This window comes from Ailuropoda melanoleuca, chromosome 5, assembly GCF_002007445.2.
Source record: "Ailuropoda melanoleuca isolate Jingjing chromosome 5, ASM200744v2, whole genome shotgun sequence".
Taxonomy (NCBI): Eukaryota; Metazoa; Chordata; class Mammalia; order Carnivora; family Ursidae; genus Ailuropoda; species Ailuropoda melanoleuca.
In genome coordinates this window covers 61,520,046-61,544,823 of record NC_048222.1, presented here as the reverse complement: position 1 = coordinate 61,544,823, position 24,778 = coordinate 61,520,046, and the positions used below count along the sequence as shown (strand labels likewise).

General features: G+C 41.6%; 1 protein-coding gene across 12 annotated transcripts in view; it reads right to left on the bottom strand.

Annotated features, from left to right (window-relative positions):
* The window catches only part of PPIP5K1 (diphosphoinositol pentakisphosphate kinase 1), a 46,412-nt gene that overhangs the window by 4,111 nt on the left and 17,523 nt on the right, over positions 1–24,778 (bottom strand). For 4 of the 12 annotated variants that reach the window (XM_011227376.3, XM_019801706.2, XM_019801699.2 and 1 more), the window contains 6 exons: positions 23,713–23,862; positions 23,000–23,090; positions 19,995–20,120; positions 19,222–19,284; positions 13,902–14,039; positions 3,133–3,246 (listed from right to left, as the gene is read on the bottom strand). In XM_011227376.3, coding sequence (XP_011225678.1) covers positions 3,133–3,246; positions 13,902–14,039; positions 19,222–19,284; positions 19,995–20,120; positions 23,000–23,090; positions 23,713–23,862 — 682 coding nt within the window. The remainder of the gene's footprint in view (positions 1–3,132; positions 3,247–13,901; positions 14,040–19,221; positions 19,285–19,994; positions 20,121–22,999; positions 23,091–23,712; positions 23,863–24,778) is intronic. The other 8 variants (XM_034661051.1, XM_002913181.4, XM_011227400.3 and 5 more) reach the window with 6 other exon arrangements.

Here is a 24,778-nt window from a genome sequence, read left to right as displayed (position 1 = left end):
AGAAAGGGGAATATGGTTTGGACCAACAAGGCCTAATTAGGGCAGACAAATTCTAAGAAAATATTTACCAATGAGGCTACACACCTCATACTGAGTCAAAAGTCTGACAGTAGATTAAAAACAAGAAAAAAAAAAGTTCACCCAAGGATAGAAGTAGCCTTAATATTCAGTTAGTGGTTTGTTTCAGGCAAATCAAAAAGGTCAGACAGAAACAGAAACAGGAAGGGCTCCTGGGTGGCTCAGTCAGTTAAGCATCTGCCTCTGGCTCAGGTCATGACCTCAGGTCTTGGGATTGGGGAGCATGGGGCTCCCTGCTCAGCAGGGGTCTGCTTCTGCCTCTGCCCTTCCCTCCTCGTGCTTTCTCTCTCTCTCTCCCTCCCTCTCAAATAAATAAATAAATCTTAAAAAAAAAAAAAAGGAGCAGAAGCAGGAGAAATAAGGTTCCCAGAAGCAGCCAAGGCAATCTTGAGAAAGAAAAACAAAGCTGGAGGTATCATAATTCCAGATTTCAAGATATACTACAAAGCTGTAGTAATCAAAACAGTACTACACAAAAACAGACACACAGATCAATGGAACAGAACAGAGACCCATGCTTATATGGTCAATTAGTCTAAGACAAAGGAGGCAAGAATATACAATGGGGACAAACAGTCTCCAATTAATGGTGCTGGGAAAACTGGATAGCTACATGCAAAAGAATGAAACTGAACTACTTTCTGACACCATACACAAATATAAACTCAAAATGGATCAAGGACCTAAATGTGAGACCTGAAACCATAAAAATCCTAGAAGAGAGCACAGGCAGTAATCTCTCTGACATGGGCCACAGCAACATTTTTCTAGATATGTCTTCTAAAGCAAGGGAAACAAAAGCAAAAATACACTATTAGGACTATATCCAAATAAAAAGATTTCGCACAACAAAGGAAACCATCAACAAAACAAAAAGGCAACCTACTGAATGGTAGAAGATATCTGCAAATGTTATATCCAATAAAGGGTTAGTATCTAAAATATATAAAGAACTTACACAACTCAACACCAAAACCCCCAAATAATCCAATTAAAAACTGGACAGAGGACGTGAATAGACATTTTTCCAAAGAAGACATACTGATGGCCAACAGACACAGGCATAGATGTTTAATATCACTAATCATCAGGGAAATGAAAATCAAGACCACAAGGAGATATCACTTCACACCTGTCAGAATAGCTGGAATCAGAAAGACAAGAAATAACATATAATGCTGTATGTTAACTAATTGGAATTAAAATAAAAAATTTTTTAAAAAGACAAGAAATAACAAGAGCTGGTAAGCATGTGGAGAAAAAGGAACCTTTGTGCACTGCTGGTGGGAATATAAATTGTAACCACTGCAGAAAAAAGTATGGAGGTTCCTCAAAAAATTTAAACAGAAATGCCATATGATCCAATAATTCCACTACTGAGTATTTACCCAAAGAAAATGAAAATTCTAATTTCAAAAGATATATGCATCCCTATGTTTATTGTAGCATTATTTACAATAGCCAAGTTATGGAAGCAGCCCAAGTGTTCACCAATAGATGAATGGATAAAGAAGATGTATTTTTAAAAAAAAAGATGTATATATACATAATGGGATATTACTCAACCATGAAAAGGATGAGATTTTACCATTTGTGACTATATGGATGGACCTAGAAGGTATTATGCTAAGTGAAATAAAGGAAGACAAACACCACTGATTTCACTTGTATGTAGAATCTAAAAAGAAAAAAATAATAAACAAACAAATAAAAAGCAGAATCAGACGTAAAACACAGAGAACAAGCTGATGGGGAGGAGTGGTGGGAGGCTGGGCAAAATGGGTGAAGGGGAGTGGGAAGTACAGGCTTCCAGTTATGGAATGAGTAAGTCACAGAAACAAAAGGTACAGCATAGGGAGTACAGTGAATGGTACTGTACTAGCATTGTATGGTGACAGATGGTAGCTACACTTGTGGTGATCACAGCACAATGTACAGACCTGTTGAACCAGTATGTTGTATAACAAAGTATATCAACTATACTCGAATTTAAAAGTACATATATTATAAAAAAAAAAGATTTCCAGGGGCACAAAACCTGTAAACATTCAAGAAGAGAGATAAAAGGAGCAATGGCAAGGTGAATGTAAGATAATTTGAAATTCAGGGGAAGAGCTCTTGGTGTCAGGAAGGAATGTCTCTTCTGCATAGGGTGCCAATTCTGCAACTGTTTAACCCAATGCTGAAGTATGAATTTTTGCTTCAGTCCTATCCAATGAAATAATAAAAGCTGTTTCCTGGAGGCAGGTTGAATAAGGAAAGGATTTTTCCATCACTGGTGTCTCTGACCCTTATCCTCCCTCTTATTGTCACCAGGATCTCCCTTCCCTACAATTACCCTAAAAACTTCTTGTGACTCCACTATTCACATTGTTATCAAGGAAAATTAGTGATAGGCTAGGGATTTTATTTGTTTGTTTGTTTACCTAGAGAGCACCAGTGGGAGGGGCAGAGGTAGAGAGAGAGACAGAATCTGAAGCAGACTCGATCTCACAACCCTGAGACCATGACCTGAGCCTAAACCAAGAGTTGAATGTGTAACCGACTGTGCCACCCAGGTGCACCTTGTGATAGGCTAGAGATTATAAAGAATAGATGGGAAAAAGCAGCACCTCAACTTGAACTAACAGCTGAGAGCAGACTTGAGAAAAGGGACATGTAGAAAGGAGTAGCAGATTCTAGTTTCCTTCTGCCAGCTTTTCTATATACTCAGGTTTCCTCTAAAGTCATCTGTACTTGAGAAAGCTACAGAGACCAAATGGGAATCTGAGGAGAATGACGTTTCCGTCCTTTCTTCCCCAAAGCACCCTCTGGGATACTATCTTTTAGGAGCCTCCCCAATGAAACAGAGGGGTCACAGAGAATGGAGATAATGAGACAGGGTAAATAGATCCTCCGTTCACCTTGGAAACAGCAGATGAGTCTGCTTCCCCTACTGGTTATTCCTGGTCTTTCAACCCTCATCTCCATTTCCCTCAGGAGACAGGTCTCTCATTCACCAATCCCTCCACCCCTCTTGGCCTTTGTTCAGGCAGTTCCAAAAGGATTACTTACACCAAGGGGGCTTCTCAGAGCACTGCTGGAGTTGTAGGGTAGGTGAATGAAGAGTACGGGGTGGGGAAAATGGGCTATCTGAGGCTTGGTTGCTGTGCATAGAGTCAAAGAGAGCTGGACAGACCAGGAAGAGAGAAGGAAGGAAAAAAAGAGTTTGAGGAACCATTCAAGAATCACAGGTTCTCAACATAAGTCAAAACCAACTTATACATCCTCAGGCTGAAAAGTAGCATTTCCTAAGGACCCTTCAAACAAATCATTTTTAATATTTTAAACTTTATATTATGTACACTTTCAAACATTTTTTTGCTCCCTCCCATCCCCCCTTTTTAAAAAAAAGTCGTTGAAAGACTAGAAAAATCCATACTGATATCTTCACCTCCTATAGTTACCACATCAATGTGTTAACATTTTGCCATATTTGTTTCATCCATTTCTTCATGCAGAAGTACTTTTTAAAAAATGGCAGACATTATGAAACATTTCACCTCTAAATATATCAATATGCATCTCTAAAATATAAGGAATTTTTCCTACATAGCCATACTCCATTAACAAACCTAACAAAAATTTAAAAAACAAACCTAATATCATCTAATATTCAGTTCATATTCAAATCTCCCACAATTATTCCCAAAATGACTTTTATAGTAATATCCAAACATGAATCATGCATTGGATTAAAAGTCTCTTTTAATCTATAATATTATCCCCCACACCATTTATTTTCCTCAGAGTGACTTTTTTTTTTTTTAAGATTTTTGTTTATTTATTTGAGAAAGAGCGAGCGAGCATGTGCACACCAGCAGGGGGAGAGGCAGAGGGAGAGGGAGAGAATCTCAAGCAGACTCCCCACTGAGCATGGAGCCGCAGGGCTTGGTCCCATGACCCTGAGATCATGACCCAAGTCAAAATCAAGAGTTGTATGGTTAACCAACTGAGTCACCCAGATGCCCCTCAAAGTGACTTTTTGAAAAAACAGATCAGTCGTCTCATAGAACTGTCTCACATTCTGGATTTGTCTGATTGCTCCCTCACAGAATCATTTAACTTGTTTCATTATGCTTATATTTCCAATAAACTGGAAGTTAGATATAAAAGGCTTGATTGGATAATCAAATTTAAATAACTTTGGTAAAAATACCAAAAGGTGCCAAATAGGTACCAAAGAGGTGATTCTATGTACTTTATATTACATATTAGAGGTACATAATGTCTCACTGTCCCATTAAGTAAAGCTTAATGGGTTAAAGTGGTGGCCACAAGATCTCACCATTGTGAAGTTTTCCCCTTCTGATTAGAGGTAATCCTTTGGCACCATGCAACCCCATCAACATTTTATCTAATTGTGTTAGTATCCATTGATGATCCTTAATTATTTATGGTGATTTTCTAATTCTATCAATCCTCCAACATTTATTAGCTGGCATATCTTCTGTAAAAAAAAAAAAAAAGAGCTTTCCCTCTTCAACTGGGGCTCAACGGAGGCTATTTGATTACACTGAACTGCAGTTCTTACTGAAAAGGTAGAGTAAGTATTTATTTCCTTTTAATTAGTTTTCAGAGAAAAGAGGTGGTGAAAAGTATTCTCCAATTGTTACAGATGAGAATTATTTTTGCTTTTTTTTGTAGAATTATTTACTTATTATTTATTATGAGTTTGTGGATTTCTATATATTCAGTGTACTTTAGTCAATTACTGCAAATTATTCTTTTGAATGCTAAAATGTTCCAGTTCTATCACTTCTTGGCCTTTTGGCTGAGGTCAAGTGTAAAATGTTCCAGTTGTGGTCAGTGGGAAACTCTTCAGGCTTGATTGCTTCCTTGCTTTTGTCATAACTTGCCTCAGGATGACCTTGTATTTTCCTTGCCCTAGACCATGTATTCTCAACAAAATTAGTTCTTGGTGAGGGTAAAAGAAATCTTAGATATTCACATGGCCACGGACCATAAACAGATATACTGTATATCTGTGGTATTAAAATTCCATGTAGTGGGGGATTACTAGGGGAAAGAATGTCTAAAAAGACTGGGAGGGGCACCTGGGTGGCACAGTGGTTAAGTGTCTGCCTTCGGATCAGGGCGTGATCCCGGCATTGTGGGATCGGGCCCCACATCAGGCTCCTCCGCTATGAGCCTGCTTCTTCCTCTCCCACTCCCCCTGCTTGTGTTCCCTCTCGCTGGCTGTCTCTATCTCTGTCGAATAAATAAATAAAATCTTTAAAAAAAAAAAAAAAAGACTGGGCGAGGGGGTGTGAACATGGAATGTCTTTCCACTTATTTAGGTCTTAATTTATTTCAGCAATGTTTTGTAGTTTTCAATGTACAAGTCTTTAAACTTCTTGGTTAAATTTGTTCCCAGGTATTTATTTTGTGGATGCTATTATAAATTGTATTGTTTTCTTAATTTCCTTTTTGGATTGTTCATTGCTGGTATGTAGAAACAAAATCGATTTTTATGAGTTGATCTTGTACCCTGCAACTGTGCTGAATTTGTTCATTAGTTCTGGAAGTTTTTTTGAGGATTCTTTGCATTTTTTCTATATAGGACCATGTTCTCTGCAAACAGAGATAGTTTTACTTTCTCCTTTCCAATTTCTATGCCAATTTTCTTTTCTTGCCTAATTGCTCTGCCTAAAATTACCAGTACAATATTGAACTGCAGTGGTGAATGTGGGCATCCTTGTCTTGTTCCTGATCATAGGGGGAAAACTTTCAGTCTTTCACCATTGAGTATGATGTGTACTATGGGTTGTTCATAAATGCCCTTTTTCATGTTGAGGAAGTTCCCTTCCATTCTGAGTTTGCTGGGTGTTTTTATCATGAGAGGGTAGTAGATTTTATCAAATGCTTTTCTATGCCAATTGAGATGATTGTGAGTTTTCCCCTTTGTTCTTTTTTTTTTTTTTAAAGATTTTATTTATTTATGTGACAGAGAGACAGCCAGCGAAAGAGAGAACACAGCAGGGGAGTGGGAGAGGAAGAAGCAGGCTCCCAGCGGAGGAGCCCGATGTGGGACTCGATCCCGGGACGCCGGGATCACACCCTGAGCCGAAGGCAGACGCTTAACCGCTGTGCCACCCAGGCGCCCCTCCCCTTTGTTCTTTTAATGTAGTATATTACACTGCCTGATTTTCTTATGTTGAATCACCCCTGCATTCTTGAGATAAATTTCACTTTGTCAACTTGGTATTGGATTTGTTTGCTAGTATTTTATTGAGAATTTTTGCTTCTGGGGCAGCTGGGTGGCTCAGCTGGTTAAGGATCCGATTCTTGATCTCAACTCAGGTCTTGATCTCAGGGTCATGAACTCAAGGCTCTTGTTGGGCTCCACACCGGGAAAGGAGCCTACTTAAAAAAATACAGAGAATTTTTGCTTCTATATTCATAAGGGATACAGGTCTGTAGTTTTCTTTTCCTATGATGTCTTTGTCAGGCTTTCATATGAGGGTAATCTGCCTTCACAGAAATTGTTTCCTTCTCTTCTATTTTTTGGAAGAGCGTGAAAAAAATTGGAGTTAATTCTTATTAACTGTTTGGTAGATTTCACCAGTGAAGCTATATCATCCTGGACTCTTCTTTGTTGAAAGTTTTTCTACTGATTCAGTATTTTTCTGTGTGATAGATTATGTTCAGATTTTCCATTTCTTTTTGGGTCAATTTTTGTAGTTTGTTTCTAGAAATTTGTTTATCTAGGTTATCTAATTCATTGGCATATAATTTTTCATAGTGTTCTTTTTTAAAAAGATTTTATTTGAGAGAGAGAGTATGCATGAGTGGGGGTGGGAGGGAGGGGCACTGGGAGAGGGACTCCTCGATGAGCAGGGAGCCAGATGTGGGGACCCTGGGATCATGACCTGAGCCGAAGGCAGATACTGACTGAGCCACCCAGGTGCCCCCATAGTGCTGTCTTATAATTCTTTTTATTTCTCTAAGGTCAGTAGCAATGTCCCCACATTTATTCCCGATTTTGGTTATTTGCATCAACACTTGCTTTTTCTTAGTCTGCTAAAGGTTTGTCAATTTTGCTGATTTTTTTCAAAGAATCAACTTTGGTTTTGTTGATTCTATTTTCTATTCTTCACTTTTATTTTTTTAAGATTTTATTTATTTATTTGACAGAGAAAGAGAGAGACAGCCAGCAAGAGAGGGAACACAAGCAGGGGGAGTGGGAGAAGAAGAAGCAGGCTCCCAGCAGAGGAGCCCGATGTGGGGCTCGATTCTGGAACTCTGGGATCATGCCCTGAGTTGAAGGCAGACGCTTAACGACTGAGTCACCCAGGCGCCCCTCTATTCTTTACTTCTTTTCTCTCTGTTTTAATCCTTATTATTTCATTCTTTCTACTAGCTTTGCATTTAGTCTGCTCTTCTTTTCTTAGTTCCTCAAGGTATAAAGCTAGGTTTTTGGTTTATGATCTCTCCTGTGTTTAAATGTAGGTGTTTACAGCTATAAATTTCTCTCTTAGCACTGATTTTGCCACATTCCATAACTTCTGGAATGTTGCAGTTTCAGTTTCATTCATCTCAAAGTATATTCTAATTTCCCTTGTGATTTCTTCCTTGACCTGAAGGTTAAGAATGTGTTTAATTTCAACATATTTGTGAATTTTCCAGGTTTCCTTTTATCAATGATTTCTAGCACCATTCCAATGTGTTGGAAAGGATATTTTGTATGATTTCAATCTTTTAAAATGTATTGAACTTTTTTGTGTGGCCTACCATATGGTCTAGCCTTGAGAATTTTCCATGTGCAATTAAGAAGAATCTATATTTTGTTGGTGGTAGGATGTTCTATATGCCTCTTAGGTTTACAATGTTATTGAAGCTCTCTGTTTCCCTACTGATCTTCTGTCTGGTTGTTTTATCTATTAAAGGTGAGATATTGAAGTATCCAACTATTATTGTAGAACTATCTACTTCTCTCTTCAATTCTGTCCATGTTTGCTTCATATATTTGGGGGCTCCGTTGTTTGGTGGGTATATGTTTATAATTTTTGTATGCTTTTGATGAACTGACCTTTTTTGTCAATATAAAATGACCTCTGTTTCTTTGAACAATTTTTGACTTAAAGACTATTTTGTCTGACATTAGTATGTTTACCCCAGCTCTCATTTGGTTATTATTTCATGGAATATCTTTTTCTATTCTTTCATTTTCAACCTATTTGTACTACTGGATCTTAAGTGAGTTTCATGTAGACAGCATATAGTTTGATGATTTTTTAAAAAGTCCATTCTGCTGGGGCACCTGGGGGGTACAGTCAGTTGAGCACCCTACTCTTGGTTTCAGCTCAGGTTGTGGTCTCAGGGTGGTGGGATCAAGCCCTGTGTCAGGCTTCATCCTCAGTGGGGAGTCTGCTTGGGACTGTCTCTTTTTCTCCCTCTGCCCCTCCCAACACTCACCCCCAGTTTCTCTCTCTCTTTCTAAAATACATAAATAAATCTTTTTAAAAATCCATTCTTAAAAAAAAAATCCATTCTGCTAATCTCTGCCTTTTAATTGGAGTTTTATTCATTTACATTTAGAATAATCACTGATAAGGGCTTAATTCTGCCATCTCACTATTTGTTTTTTATACATCTTATACTTTATTTTGTTCCTCATTTCCTCCATTGCTATCATCTTTGTGGGTTTTTAAAAAGATTTTATTTATTTATTTGAGAGAGAGAACGAGCAGCGGGGAAGGACAGAGGGGGAAAGAGAGAAGCAGACTCCTGCTGAGCAGGAAGCCCAATGTGGGGTTCAATCCCAGGACCTGGAGAGATCAAGACCCGAACTGAAGGCAGATGCCCAACCAGGTGCCCCTCATCTTTGTGTTTAATTGATTTGTTTGTAGTGTACCATTTTGATTACCTTATTCCCTTTTCTGTATATTTTTTAGATATTTTCATAGTGGTTACCATGGAGATACAATTAACATCCTAAATTTAAAACAATCTTGTTTGAATTGATGGCAAATTTAGTTTCAATAACATACAAAAACTTGCTCCTATAAAGCTCAGTCCTCACCTTATGTTATTGTCACAATTATATCTTTATACATTGTATGCCCATTAATACAGACTTGTAATGACTATTTTATACATTTGTGTGTTAAGTCATATATGAAACAAAAAAAAGAGTTACAAATCAAAAACAGAAATGCTGACTTTTATATTTACCAATGTAATTACCTTTACCAGAGTTCTTTATTTTTTGGTATGGTATCAAGTCACTATCTAGTGTCCTTTTCTTTCAGCCCAAAAAGCTTTTAACATTTCTTGTAAGGCAGGTTTACTAGTGACAAACTCCCTCAACTTTTGTTTATCTGGGAATGTCTTAATTTCTTCTTCATTGCTGAACAGTTTGGCTAGATAAAGAATTCTTGGTTGACCTCTTTTTTTTTTCTTTTAGCACTTTAAATATGTCATCCTACTGCTTTCTGGCCTCTGTGACTCCTGATACGAAATTGGTTATTAGCAGTGCCAGGGTGGCTCAGTTGGTTAAGCATCTGCCTTTGGTTCAGGTCATGATCCCGGGGTGCTGGGCTCAAGCCACACATTGGGCTCCCTGCTCAGCAGGGAGCCTGCTTCTCCCTCTGCCTCTCTCTCTCTGTCAAATAAATAAAATCTTAAAAAAAAAAAAAGAAAGAAAGAAACTGGCTGTTAATCTTATTAAAGATCCCTTGTATTTGGTAAGTTGTTTTTTTCTTGCTACTTTCAAGATTTTCTCTGTCTTTCGACAATTTGATTATAGTGTATCTCAGTTGGGATCTCTTTGAATTTATCCTTGTTGGTGTTTGAACTATTTGGATGTATAGATTTGTGTCTTTATCAAATTTGAGAAGTCTTCAGAGCCCCTATTTCTTCAAATATTTTTTCTGCCTCTTTCTCTCTCCCTTCTCCTTCTCGGACTCCCATTATGCATATGTTGGGGTTCTTTTTTGTTTTTTGTTTTTTGACAGAGAGCGCAAGCAGGCACGAGCAGGGGGGGAGCAGCAGAGAGAGTGGGAGCAGGCCCCCCGAGGAGCAGGGAGCCCTATGTGGGGCTTGGTCCCAGGACCCCAGGATCATGACCTGAGCTAAAGGCAGACATTTAACCAACTGAGCCACCCAGGTGCCCGTGTATGTTGGTATTCTTGATGGTGTCCCACAAATCTCTTTGGCTCTGTTAACGTTTTTTTTCATTCTTTTTTTTCTTTCTCCTCCTCAGACTAGACACTTTCAAATGACTTATCTTGGGGGTGCCTGGGTGGCACAGCAGTTAGGCGTCTGCCTTCGGCTCAGGCCGTGATCCCAGCATTATGGGATCGAGCCCCACATCAGGCTCTTCCGCTATGAGCCTGCTTCTTCCTCTCCCACTCCCCCTGCTTGTGTTCCCTCTCTCTCGCTGGCTATCTCTATCTCTGTCGAATAAATAAATAAAAATCTTTTTTAAAAAAATGACTTATCTTTAATTTTGCTGACTCTTTCTTCTGCCTGCTCATATCTTCTAAGAAAGCCTCTGGTGAATTTTGCATTTCTGTTACACTTTTCAGTCTCAGAATTTCTGGTTTCTTTTTATATTTTCTATCTCTTTAATGATATTCTGTATTTGCTGAGACATCATTCTCCTGATTTCCTTTAGTTCTCTGTCCATCATTTCCTATAGTTCTTTAAGCATATTTAAGATAGCTAATTTAAATTCTTTGTCCCAGTAAGTCTAACATCTGTGCTTCCTTAGCAACTGTTTCTGTTAATTTCTTCTGTAAATGGACCATACTGTCCTGTATCTTTGCATATTTTATGTTTTGTTGAAAACTGGACATTTTGAATATTATAATTGTGTTAACTCTGAATATCAGATTATTCCCCCTCCTCAGGGTTTGTTTTCATTGTTTGCCGTGGGCTGTGGCTGTTAAGTGACTTTTCTAAACTATTTTTGTGAAGTCTGTCTTCTTTGTCATATGTGGTCTCTGAAATCTCTGTTCCTTTAGCTTGTTTCACACCTAGAGTTCTTTTTTTTTTAATTTTTAGATTTTATTTATTTATTTGAGTCAGAGAGAAAGAGAGAACACAAGCAGGGGGAGAGGGGCGGAGGTACAGGAAAAGTGAGAGGCAGACTCCCCACTGAGCAGGGAGCCTGACACGGGGCTCAATCCCGGGACCCCAAGATCATGACCTGAGCTGAAGTCAGACATTTAACCAACTGAGCCACCCAGGTGCCCCATAGGTAGTGTTCTGACAAAGATTTCCTTGAATGCCAAGAACCAAAAGGGGAGAGGAAGATGGGGGGATAGGAGGCAGAGGGAGGGGAGGGGAGTTCTTCCAGCCTTTGTAGATTGTTCTATGTTGAGATATTCCTTCAACACTTAGCTAGACTGTTTACAAATCCCTCTTAGCCTTCAATTCTTGCTTGTGCTGAATCTAGAGCTCGGCCAGAGGGAAAATCTTAGGGTCATCTCATGTGTTTTCTGTACATGTGTCCTTCCCTAGGCATGCACATGGCTTCTAAATTCCCCAGTATATGTGAGGGCTTTTGAATGCCTTAATTTTCCAAAGAAACTCTCTCCCTAATTTTTCATTCCAGGTTTTCAGTACATTTATTGTTTGCCTCAATTATAATTTTTGCCTCAGGCAGCAGCATATTGTTCATTTGCCTCACAACGTTTTCAGGGAACACTTTCTGCACAGCTACTTTTCTGCCCTGATTCAGTGAAACAAAGGTAGGCAACCTGTGACAGTTCTTCAGGTTAGACAAGTTAGAACAGATAAGTTAGAATAGACAGAAACAGGGGCACCTGGGTGGCACAGCGGTTAAGCGCCTGCCTTCGGCTCAGGGCGTGATCCCGGTGTTATGGGATTGAGCCCCATATCAGGCTCCTCCTCAATGAGCCTGCTTCTTCCTCTCCCACTCCCCCTGCTTGTGTTCCCTCTCTCGCTGGCTGTCTCTATCTCTGTCGAATAAATAAAATAAAATCTTTAAAAAAAAAAAAAAAAAGAATAGACAGAAACAATTCTTTGAGAATAAAGTATGTTCTGCTCCCTTTGGACTAGGGACCAGAGTTCCACACTGAGAATATGGCCCTGTCATCTTTAAGACCACTGCTGAGGTTGGGGAGAGGGTAGGATAAGAGATAGTAAAATGGGGGCGCCTGGGTGGCGCAGTCGATAAGCGTCTGCCTTTGGCTCAGGGTGTGATCCTGGCGTTCCGGGATCAAGCCCCACATCAGGCTCCTCCACTGTGAGCCTGCTTCTTCTTCTCCCACTCCCCTGCTGTGTTCCCTCTCTTGCCGGCTGTCCCTGTCAAATAAATAAATAAATCTTTAAAAAAAAAAAAAAAAGAGAGATAGTAAAATGATGGGAAGCTTCCTACCACTCTTAGGTTGCTTCTTTCTTGATTTAGCATTTTCCTGGTTGCTGCAAGATTTTGATTATTTTCCAGAGTTTCTGACAAAGCTGATTCTTTGTGGAAGGACAAGCCCTTGGAACAACCTATTGCTTAATTTTTACATTTAGATTTCTGAACTATATGGAATTTATCTTGGTATATAGCATGAAGTATGAATTCAACTTTAATTTTTCTCAAATGACTACTCAGTTGTGCCAACTTCATTTATTAAAAAGTGTATCTTGCGGCACCTGGGTAGCTCAGTTGGTTAAGTGTCTGCCTTCAGCTCGGGTCATGATCTCAGGGTCCTGGGATCAAGCCCAGCATGGGGCTTTCTGCTCAGCAGGGAGCCTGCTTCTCCTTTGCCGTCTGCCCCTCATGCTTGCTCGCTCTCTCTCTCTCAAATAAATAAATTAAATTAAAAAAAAAAAAAGTCTGGGGGCGCCTGGGTAGCTCAGATGGTTAAGCATCTGCCTTTGGCTCAGGTCATGATCTCCAGGTGCTGGGATAGAACCCTGCATCAGGCTCCCAGCTCAGCAGGGAGTTTGTTTCTCAGTCTCCCTCTGCCTCTCCCCCGCTTGTTCTTTGTCTCTCTCAAATGAATAAATAAAATCTTTAAAACAAAAAAGATACACCTCAGCTCTATTTGTACTTTATTCCTAAAAAAATTTTTTAAAAAGTCTGTCTTTCCTCCAATATTTTGAAATGCTAACTTCCATCCATTTCTAAATTTTCTATTTTGTTTGACTGGTCAACTGTTGAATACAACAGTGTTTTCGTTATAGAAGTTTTATGCAATGTTGTAAAATCTGATAGGGCTAGTAACTTTTCATTACTCTGGGGTGCCTGGGTAGCTCAGTCAGTTAGGTGCCTGCCTTCGGCTCAGGTCATGATCCCAGGGTCCTGGGATCAGGCCCCACATGAGACTCTCTGCTCAGCAGGGAGCCTGCTTTTCCCTGTCCCTCCGCCACCCCCCAACCCCGCCCCACTCAGGTGCACACACGCGCTCTCTCTCACTCTCTCCCAAATGAATACATAAATCTTTTAAAAAAAACAACAACTTTTCATTACTATTTTCAGGGTGTTCTTTGGCTACTCTTGCTTGTTTATTTTTCTGTGACAACTTCAGAATCAATTTGTCTGACTTTAGAAAAACATCAGCATTTTTATTAGAATCACATTAAATTTATAAATTAACTTGGGAAGTTAGGATGTTGAATTGGCCTATGCAATTAAACAATTTTCAAGTCTACTTTTGTGTCTTTTTGGAGTGCCTATCTCCAAATTTAACTTATTTACTTTAATTTATTTAATTTATTACATATTTAATTTATATAATTCATTTAATTTATTACTCACATTCTAGGAAGGATAGGAGTAGGGACAGAGACAGGGTACAAGATAAGAGTATTCTCCATACCTGCAGATGCCTGTGCTTGGGCATCAGTATGGCGCTGGCAGACTCTACTCAGGAATTCACTCACTTGACGCAGGGAAAGGGCATTATGCAGTGTTTCCAGGGGGTAGATGGTAGGCACCATGGAACACCCTTCAAATCCTGTTAGAAAAGAAATGGGCAAAGTCAATGTTATTCCTGCCAGATATACCCCAATTGTCCAAGGAAGCATGGAGTCCCTGAGAGCCATCAGGAAAGTCGTGGCTTTTGGAGTATGGGGTATCCAAGATCTCAGGAGAGGGAACTCTTTAGAGCCCCTACAGGTGTCTGTTTCTCACCTCCAGATTTCCTAAGAAGTCTACCTGCTAAGGTCTCCAAGTGAATCAAATCACCTGTCATCCTACCCATGGAGAGCCTGCAATAACCCACAGAAAAATCAACAGAATTCCAATAGGGTAAGCACCTACATTTTCTTGCTCTTTCTAGGGGAATAAAACCAAAGTCCAGTGCTCGCTTTGGCAGCACATATACTAAAACAGAAGTCCAGAGGTAAGGGGTGAAATTGAAGGTCTAAATGAGGTAGGGAGGTCATGGAGCTGGGAAGAAACAGGAGATTTCAGGGATCATGTAAAGAGAACCGGATAAAGGAGGAGGGCATGGAATCTGAAGAAGGATTCATGCAGATTTAGGATATGGGTAGAAAGGCTAGAATATCTGGAAGCAAGCTGGAGTGCATGCAATACACATGAAGCTCAGCCAAGGAAAACCACATGCATGAACAGGCTGGGGGATGGAAGTTCTTTCTTGGTCATTTCCATCACATCAAAGCTTCTCCTTTCTGCTCTCACTGGAAAACCCCAGACTTGTTAGGATTTCTCTATTCCATCAGGAAAATGAGGCAAATCCCTAGGAAGAAGAATAAATACTGATTCTCTGTCTGAACCCAACAATTCCAATGTAGGTTCACCAGTCTGGTTAAGGTAAAGGGTAAACCTAAATATATAACCCTAATCCCAGGGCCTATTGATGAACAAAAATGTCTCCCATTGGAGGATCAAGAAGCACATATCCCAAGCATTTTTTCAGCCCCCAATCTTTCTTATGTCTCTCTATAACTCTTTAAAGAACTTAAGAGTAGGCAGGACAGCAATATCTATGTAAGACATAGCCTCCTGTTCACTAATGACTAAAACCTGTAATTCAAAAGGATTATACCTGACCATCTTCTAACTCTGGCCCTTCTTTGCTTCAAAGATTCAATTAAGACCTTTGTGCCTCAATTTCCCCCTGTACTCTTTGTGGCAGGAGCATAGGAGAAGTACAGTCTCTAGCTCCTCAGAGTGGCTAGAAAAACGTTTGCATTTGAGGATGGTAGTAGCAGAGGGTTATAGAGACAAGAACAGATTTCAGGGCAAGAGACCACTCCTATACTGAATAGAACTGGGAATGGGTAACATTAGGAGGCAGTAAGGAAGGGGAACAGTAAGGGGATGAGCAGCCAATGCTACAGCTACCAGGCAGTCTGGCTCCAATCCCACATCCAAGCAACTAAATGCAAGTCACATAACCTTAGGGTAAACAGGAGAAAGGAACAGGTGGACTCTCCTGCCAGAAGTGCAATAAGCAAAGCAGTCAGGCCCAGCCAGGGTAGTGGCAGCAGCCAGCTTGGTGGCAGGGGGTACCGTAGAGGCACTCGGGATCATCCTGGCCTGAGCGCAGCCAGTTCCGGAAGAGGCGCAGGTGGTAGGAGCACTGGTGCAGGTGATGCGCCAGCGTGGCATCCAAGGAAACTGGCCGGCCCCCTGGACAGTCAGAGGAAAAACTGCGCAGCAACCGGACCACAGGGTGCTGGTCATCCAGCAGCTCTGGAGGGGATGGGGGGGACCACGGCAGGAAGCACAAAGATAAAGAAAGAGAAGAGGGAGAGACAATGAGGGGGGCACTGAGTGGCACAAGCATTACTGGGAGGTGGGGCCACTCAGCTCCAAGGTGAGCTAAGAGAGAAGCAGAGATGGTCAGAACAACTGGATATCTCTTGCAGGAAAGAAGAGTGTTGGCATCACACTGAGTCTAAAAGAAGGGGCTAGTGAGGCTTCATCATACAGCAAGGCCCTCCCCTCTTCCATTGGGCATAATTAAATCGGTGCTTACAGACAGCAATCACATCATTCTAAATGGGGGTAAGCTGGCAGTTTTGTGGCTGGAGTCTTGATTAGAGTTCTAGTGTCCCTGTTCATTCCTGGACAAACTCTACTTAGGGCCTGCTTCACAGACGAATGTATCTACAAAGTTGGTATAGAGACGCAAAGATTCAAAGTCACTTAGAGAAGAGGGTCAAGAATTGTATAGGGTATTAAGGCAAAGTCTGAAGCTAAAAAGGCTCCTAAAGGCTCAGGCCAGGCCTTCTGGACCAGACTCTAAAATAGCCACAAACAGGGCTGGTGTTAGGCAGATGGCAAAGGAGATTGACAGGACACCAGGTATAAAGGTCCTTTAAAACAGAGTATGTAAAAAACAGAATCAATATGTGAAAATGACGATGCTGACTAATCAGCCTTTACTCTTGTCCAAATATACAGATTTTAAAGAAATGCTGGCATAAATCTCAGGATTCAGGGGACTCTGTATCCATTACTGAAGCCAAAAGAAGTTAGATAATTTTGTATTTTCTTCCCACTGCTGGTGAGTCTAACTTTGTTCAGCTGGTGAGTGGAAAAGCTTCAATCCTGAACCACTTATAATTTTAGCTGCTTGGCAAGCTTTGTAGATATATGCAATTCAACTGCAAACCATTGAAGGCAGTGAAAGGCATGTGGAAAGGGGCATAGAAGAAACCAGTAAGGAAAAGATCCTAGGTAAAAAGTATGGGTCTTAACACCTGATGACACGATACTGGTATAGAGAAGGTAAGTCAGGTAGCTAAAGATGACTGCTCAGAACTCCCAGGCCAGAAGTGGTTCCACAGAGTGATCTTATGAGACTATGGTTTCCAGAGACCTCAGTCTCAAAGTCAGGAGAGGTTTCAGCTCTACCCAGGCACTAACTGTACCCTAGAAAATAATGGGCTTGGTAAATCCAATGGGTACTCTAACATTCCAGATGAGGGTGAACCACAGTCTCTTTCCCACTATGTTAGTTTACTTTGGTGAGTTCAGCGTGCAGTTTAGTAATGGGCCATACTTGTATACTCAGTGTAGTCACGAGATGTGACAGAAGATTATTAGGAATATGCGGAAGGGATGGCTGAGAGATGTTCTCTCATTAAGGTAAGGAGACAGCACTGCCTTGCCTCCTTTCCAAAGCTAGGTCCAGGTTTTCCAGCTGCTATTTCAGAGCGAGACATCACAGCCAAGAGATGGTGATGATGGGACAGTAGAGTGCATATTGTTGTAACTAATCTGCCATTGGCAATTGTAGACAGAGCATCCATTCTGTAACTGCTAGGTCAGTCAAACAAGATTTGACCATGGGATAGAGCTCTCGTATTGTCCTGAGGGACAAATTAAATCTAGGTAATCTTCAGCAAGAGACATAATAGCTCCAAATTTCTCCTGATACCAACAGGGAGATCCCAGATTCTGGCTTCTCAAGCACTTTAGCTTCCAAACTCAAGTACAAGAAGAACAATGGCCAGAAGACCCCTGACGAAGTGTGCAGGGTGTCGGAGGAGATCTTGAATTTACTCTCCTGTACTCTACTGAATTATCTAGGTCTTTCTTCTTCTCTTCCCTTTGGTAGAAATAATTCATCTCTTTTTCAACTGGTGAGGCTGCTAATCAAGGTGTCAGGGAACTAGAGATATGTAGGTTTGAGGATCTGTTTTATGGATCTGGATCTTTTCTCACGAAGCCTAAGAACTAGCAGATCAGTGATTTAACTCTGAGTTCCAGTACTATATTGTATATTCTAAGTAATGCAACTCCTAAGTCCAAGTCCCAGGCTGTAGGGCTGGGACTGGTGCATGAGGTTCTCCTCTGCAGATGACTGTGGCACAGGAAGGCCAGAAGAATTTGAAACTAAATGTAGGCACAGCCATGCCACTCTGAAAGAGAAGCTCCTATCACAGGGACAAATGGGAGCTGGGGTGAGGGTGGGGTTAGCCAACCTAGGGAAATTTCAACAGTGCCTAGTGAAGAGGTATGGTCTGATTGGGCTAAAACCTAGCAGCTGCCATTGGGTAAGGAGTTTCTCCCAGTCAGGAAGCCAGGCTAATTTTACTTCCTTTGGAGAGAATTAATGCTTGGACAGAAGAAAACCATGTCTAAGAAAACTGGATTTACATTGAAAACAAGATACAAGGCAGAGAGAAATTAAGAATATAAAGGATAAAACAGGGAGTAAGCCCTGGGTTCCCCTGCCATGCCCTACAAAGAGAACACTGCCCTTCAGGTTTTGGTTTACACAGATCTCTAAACTCTCCCACCTTAGTATGGCCAGACCAGTTCTTCAATATTTTCAAAATATTATTCATTCTTAAGCTCCCCCAGAATTCCCAGGAGACAGCTCAATTTCCACTTCAAGCTACTCTGAGATAGTGGTGTCTTAGGTAGGCTGTGGCTACAGGGAAACTGGTAACTCACGCTGTATAATTCAAGGTACGATCCCTTTTCCTTTACCCAATGCCTCCTACTCCCATCTTTCTCTCTTTATCCCAAATCAATCTGGGCTCCTGTTTTCGAGGCCCAGGCTCTAAGTTAGTAGTAACATAAAGCAGATGTCAGGAGCACAAGAGCCACATAAAGTACACACAATGATAGGAGATAGGAATATGGTGATGGAAAACTATAAACTCAAGACCAGTACCCTTAGGGGTATGCTTGGGAACCGGGAACTGCAGCAGCATTGCTCCATAAGGGAAACAAATTAGTCATTTACTCCAACAAAGAGTTGGAGAAAAAACAGGAAGATCAAAATTGTATAAGCTAAGGAGTGGGGGGTGGGGAGAAGACATGGAGATGATACAGGAAATACTATTCTATTCCTAAGAAAGAGGACCACTATTATGTTTGTACAAAACCCAGCAGTCATGTGATGGGAAAAGGAATGGTTTAATTAATATTTTGGGGATGATGCTGAAAAAAGTGACAGAATGGTGATGATGGTGACCATGGACATAAGTCCCTGAGTTGCCACACAGATAGGGCAGCGAGGCTGCAGCCAAGACTAAAGTTTGTCACAACAAAGGGTATGCCCCAAAAGGGACACTTAGTGAGTGGTTCATTCGGAGACAGCACGTTGTGAACACAGTGGAAGGCGGAGGCAAAGTCAGTGTCAGAACTCAGAGGTTAAGTGTCTGGAGGTGACATGATGAGGGGGAATGACGTTGAGTCAGAAGCAAACGTACCGTTAGTCGGATGCTTTGCAAACGACACAGAAAATCGTTTTACGGCCGGGACAAACAAGAGCTCTGGGGAGAAAAGACATCATGGGGATTATACCCACCCCTGTCCCCACCCTCTACTCTGGAATTTGCCCACAATATACTCTGTTCTTTACAGTTAGTGTATGACCTGCTCCCACCCCCCCTTAGATTCCTGACTATCACATTTCAGTCTTCTCCTTTGGTATAATCTCCTTGTAGGAATCTATGTGTCATCTCTACCACAATATAGCCCCACAAACAACCCTAATTTCACCACCACATCCTCTTTCTCGTCATTTGGAAATAAAATCTGTGTAAAACCTTTCATCCCTTCCCCCAGTCTCTTTCCATATCATCTTTCCTGCCTTGGCTGAGCAACTTCCCCATCCCTGATTTCCTAGATTTGAATCAAGACTCCACTGCATTTTTCCTGACCATGGATCATCCTCCTTGGTCCTTACTCCTACAGGCCAGAATCCAGGAAAGAATATAAAGGTGGAGTAAATTGATGTAGCAGGGCTGTATGTGGGAGATCATGAAGGGATAAGCATAAATAAGTAGTATTTATTGCATTGAGAGGGAATGCAAATGGAGGCGTGGATGGGTCTAGGTTTCTTCTCCCCTCTATAACTGATGAAGCAAACTTGTTGTAAGGCCAGTGTCAGTGCCATCTTAAGTATAAATGGTTCTTGAGCTGTGTCTGTGCTAGGGGACAAATGAAGAAATGAGTTGCCCCCCAAAACCCACCCACATACCATCTCGGTGCTTCAGACTGGCAGGTGGTAGCTTTTTGCCATGGCTGCGGGCGTAGTCCTGAAGATTCGGGGCGCTGGAAGAGCCGCCCAGCACTGTGGTGCTGAACAGCCCTGTGCACTGTGAGCCTGCAAGGCCGGGAGTGCATTAGTAGCCACACAAAGCTGCAATTACCACACAGAAGTATATATAACTTCACATGACAACGTGAAGACACACACACATAGTCACTCAGAGCCACCACTATGTGGCCACTACACATAACCACAAACAGATTTCACTATTGTCCACAGCTACACTGGGCAAGCAAGGTAGGGATTTTGCTGAAGATCTACATGGCAGGTTCAAGAGGCCACTACAAATACAGGGTTAGTCATATTAGGGGACTCAAAGTTACTGAAAGGGGTAGACTATGCTCTCCAGGTACATTTTAGGAATTAAAAGAATAGGTAGATTTCTCCAGATCTCACTAGATTTAATTCAGTGCTCCTTACCCTAGATACCTAGTTCGAAGAACCCAGAAATATAGTCCCTTATAGACTTAAAAGGAAAAAACTTTGATTGAAACTAGAGACTAGGTTTTGAGCACTCAGGTCAAATTCCAAGTTCACCTAAGTTCCAATTCCTCCTAAGTTCCTTCATTTCCTCCTAAGCCTTTAATCCAACGTTCCCTTCCTTCTACCTCTCTTTAGGCCTTTTTCACTTTTCCCAAGAAAAGAAGTATGAAACTCACTGAATTTTTAAAGCTAGAAGGGACTCAAAGATCATCTAGTACAATCTTCTCATTTTAGAGGTAAAGAAACTGAGATTCAAAAGGGGATCTCGTTTGCTCAAGGTCATATAGTTTGTTAGAAGCTAAACTAGACTGGAATCCAGGTCTTCTGATTCTGAAGACCAATTGTGTTCAGTTAGAAAAGAAATAATTATTTTTTTTGTCAAGAATAAACAGAGCATTGTTTCTGAAGTGAAGACGGACACAAATTGAAAGACATGTGAAGACTCAGGTGATTACATGGACGGCATGCCTACTATGTGCTGAGGACCCTATTAAGAAGGAGGACCTAGGAAACAGGAAACAAAAAAAAGCCATGTTTTTTCTGCTTTCAAAAGTTGCCTTATAAGCCCTATGCTCAAAGCCAGATGCCTACACATAAAAGTTTGAAGAAAGCAAAGGGAACTCTATTGCCAATGACAGTAGTAAATAAAACTTTAAAAATCTCAGCAAATAAACCAGTCAATGTTCGAAATACGACTGAGAATAGGTTTGGGACTCTATAGTCCCCTCTCTTACTATAGCTCACGAGGATGGAGTGGGAGGGAAGAGACAAGATTGATACCCAAGTTTATGGGATTTGGCTCTCTACTCCCAAATCCATCTTAGCCAAGGACCTGGGTTTGGCTTGGGAACTTAACATAGCAGAGATGGACAGAATGGAAAAAAGGTCAACTTCCTCTGAGCCCACAAAGAAAGGGCCATGGTTTCAGGGGTCCCAGCATTTCAAGGTCACTATAGAAATCAAGAAAGCTCAGATGGCTAATAATCTGGAATTCAAGACTGCTGCTCTATGCAGCAACTTTTCCTACCTTTCATGTGAAGAAAGGCTCTAGAATGGGGTTCCAGAGTAATAAAGGCTGTTAAATATGTCTACTTTTCTTCAGAGAAGCTGAAACTAGCTGGCTTTATCCCAGACCACCTGAGCTTTGTTCTACATTTACTTCCTTCACTAAATCATTTTCTGGTGCAGTCCTGCCAATCCTGCCCTGTCCAGTCCTAGGATCATCTCAGAGGGTAGTGTTGACCTTACCACCACCATCTGTCAGCCAGTCCCACATTCATACTTCTGTCTTGTTCTTGACAGCATTCCCACTTAACTGGGCTAGGCACAACTATCCTCCTTTCTAGCTTACCTGAAACCGATTCTTTACTGAAACTTCTGGGAAGAGAAGTCCATGTCACAGATCTATACATTTGTCATTTATTTTTCATGCCCCATTCCATCTACCTCATTTCAGGGATCTAGAAGGCAACCTACTTCCATAAAATTAGCCAGGAAAGTTGTCAAGACCTTTTTCCCCCTTGCTGGTCCAAAAGCTAACCATTTTGTAGCCAAGAAATGGGGTGTCAAGAACAAAAGTAATAGCAAAATGAAAGGAGCTAAATGGAGAGAATAAGAGGACAAGATAGAAGCCAGAGAACCAAGTCCAGACCCCACACAATTGTCTCTAATTGCCAGTTTTACTTACTGGCTCACAAGGCCCTGTATTCAAAGACAGCCCCTCCCGAGGACCACTCCCCACCACCAAAGAATACAATACCCTCTGAGGCTTGGTCCTTCCTGCAGTCTGTGTTCTTAGGAAAGGTTGAATGATGTTCTCCACCCCTCTCCAGGAATCAAAAAAATCAAGAGACATTCCCTCAAAGTCCTGAGAGAAGCCTCTGCCACTACACCAGTCTCAGATATGTCCCTCAAATTTCAGGAAGGAAGGAAAAAAAATTACAGAATTAGGAGAGGATGAAGGAGAGGGTATGGAGGTAGGAGGGGCCAGAGCAGGGATACAATAAACATAGGTCTCAGAGGAAGACATGGCACAAGTTCTCCAAATGAGGAACAGGACACTTATGAGGAGGTCACAAGTACCTCTATTTATAGTTTTGTCTCTGGTAACTCTGAAGTATCAGAGTCTCCATGGTCCCTTAAGGTCTGGGCTAGACCGGGAGGACAGATAAGGAATGAGAGGGGAAGCCAGAAAAATGCCCTTGAGCCAGAGAAATGGGGGTTGGTGTAAACAACCAAAAGACAAACACCTTCCTAGAATGGAAACAATCACCTGGGATCAAAGTTCACACCTAAACATGGCTTCTCCCAATTCATCCTCCCTAGCCCCACCCGACAATTCCATTGACTGGATGACCCCAATGCCTGTGACTAAGGTTTCCCACAATAAAACCTTCTGGAACAGACAAACACCCCTTCCCAACAACAGGTGAAATGCTGGAAAACCATACCTAGGCCACTCTGCTTCATCTCTGTTGGTGGCCGTGCAGATGAAAAGAGCCGGTAGCCACCAGGCCTCGAGGATGAAGTCTCAGAAAGCACCTAGAGAAAAAGACTCTAATATTACCATTTTGCCACCTCAACCAAGAAGTTTAAAACCCAGGTCCTGAATTCCTGCCCCTATAAAGCCAAGCAATGTCAGAAAGTCTGGAAGAACCGAAGAATTTTTATGGGGCAAAAGAATGAAAAGGGAACGGAGAGCGTACTTTGCAGAGGGAACTGTCCAGAAAATCCTATATACCAGATGGCACTTGTATTTCCAAGATGCCTATCCCCACAGCCCTTCTATCCCAAATCTGAGAAATCATTATTCAACCATTCTCAGTTCTCAGCAGAGAAGGGTTCCTTAATCTTATCTATCACTCCACAGGACTCAGAAAGCCAATCACAGTAAATGAGCTGTGATAAGAAGGAAAGTCTGGCTACCCTTTTCTCTTTCCATGGGACAGCTGTGGTTATGGCAACCACACTCGGTTTCTTATCTCCACTAAGAAACCCTCCCCTCCATGTCTGGAGACATGAAACAGATTTCTAAAAGGGCTACAAGGGCCTAATCACACAAATCCCAACACACACCCCACCATCCCCAGATAGTGTTCTGAGTCCGTAGGTCCCAAAAGGCAAAGACAGAGGCAAGAAAGGAAGATGAAGTAGGGAGGGACACCTGTGTGCAGGATGCCAGGTGAGTGGTGGACACAGCCCGGGGCTGTAGGCCGATGGCTGGGGAAGGCCTGGGGAGGTCTCCTGACCTCCTGCGACGCCGCCCCCGCAAGGGGATCAGGTCCAGGTTCCCCGTGCACTGCATGTTCATGACCTGCAATCAGACCGGGTGGAAAGCCGGTCACAGCTCCTTTAACTCCCAGGCTCCCAAAAGCCCCAGTGCCCATTGGGCAGAGCTAGTTCTAGGACTGAGAGGATGATCACCTAGGGCACAGCTGCTATGAAGGTCACAGATTCTGTATTCTAAAACTGTCCAAAAATATGCGATGACAAGAGAAGGGATGGGGGGAAGAGTTGTAGTCGATAAGGTAAGAATACCAAGTCTATACCCATAGAATAAGGAAATGAAATATTAATATTAAAAGGCTGTGTGACCAAGGAATAGAGAGAAGATTTTCTTGCAAAGTGAGGAGCATATCCTGGGCAACCACCATCCTGGATGAGCCATGGTATAAGCAACACTAGGAACTAAACGGAAGAAACGTGATTACAACAGGAAGCTTCCTGTAGGCCTGAAAGAAAAAAGCCAACTCATCAAGTCTGAGAGATGATACACAGAGAGCTCTGCTTTTGTCTCTCAACTGCTTAAACCAGAAGGAAAAAAAGGGTTTAAGCACAATAGTGCCAGAGAGACTGGTAGGCCATGTGAATGGGGAAGACATTTCAATGTGGAGAAGCAGTTTACAGATGGGAGATTATACATCATTCTTGTCCACTTGATCTCTCCGCGTGAGTCTGCAGGGTACTAGTGTCCTGCGGTACTAAGTTAACTTACACCTCAGAGAGAAAATGATACATGCCCCTCCTAAAGAAGCTCTGAGTATTCATTGCACCAAACCTACTCTAAAATAATCAGGAAGAAAAGAGTAAGTCCAAAACAGACTGTAGTTTGTCTTCTCAGCTTTCTCCAAAATCTGAACTGTAAGCCTCTGGTTGAACCTATGTAAGCTAGTTACCGATTCTTCTGAGATATTCCTAAAATGAAAGACCGATTCCTTTAAGACGGAGAG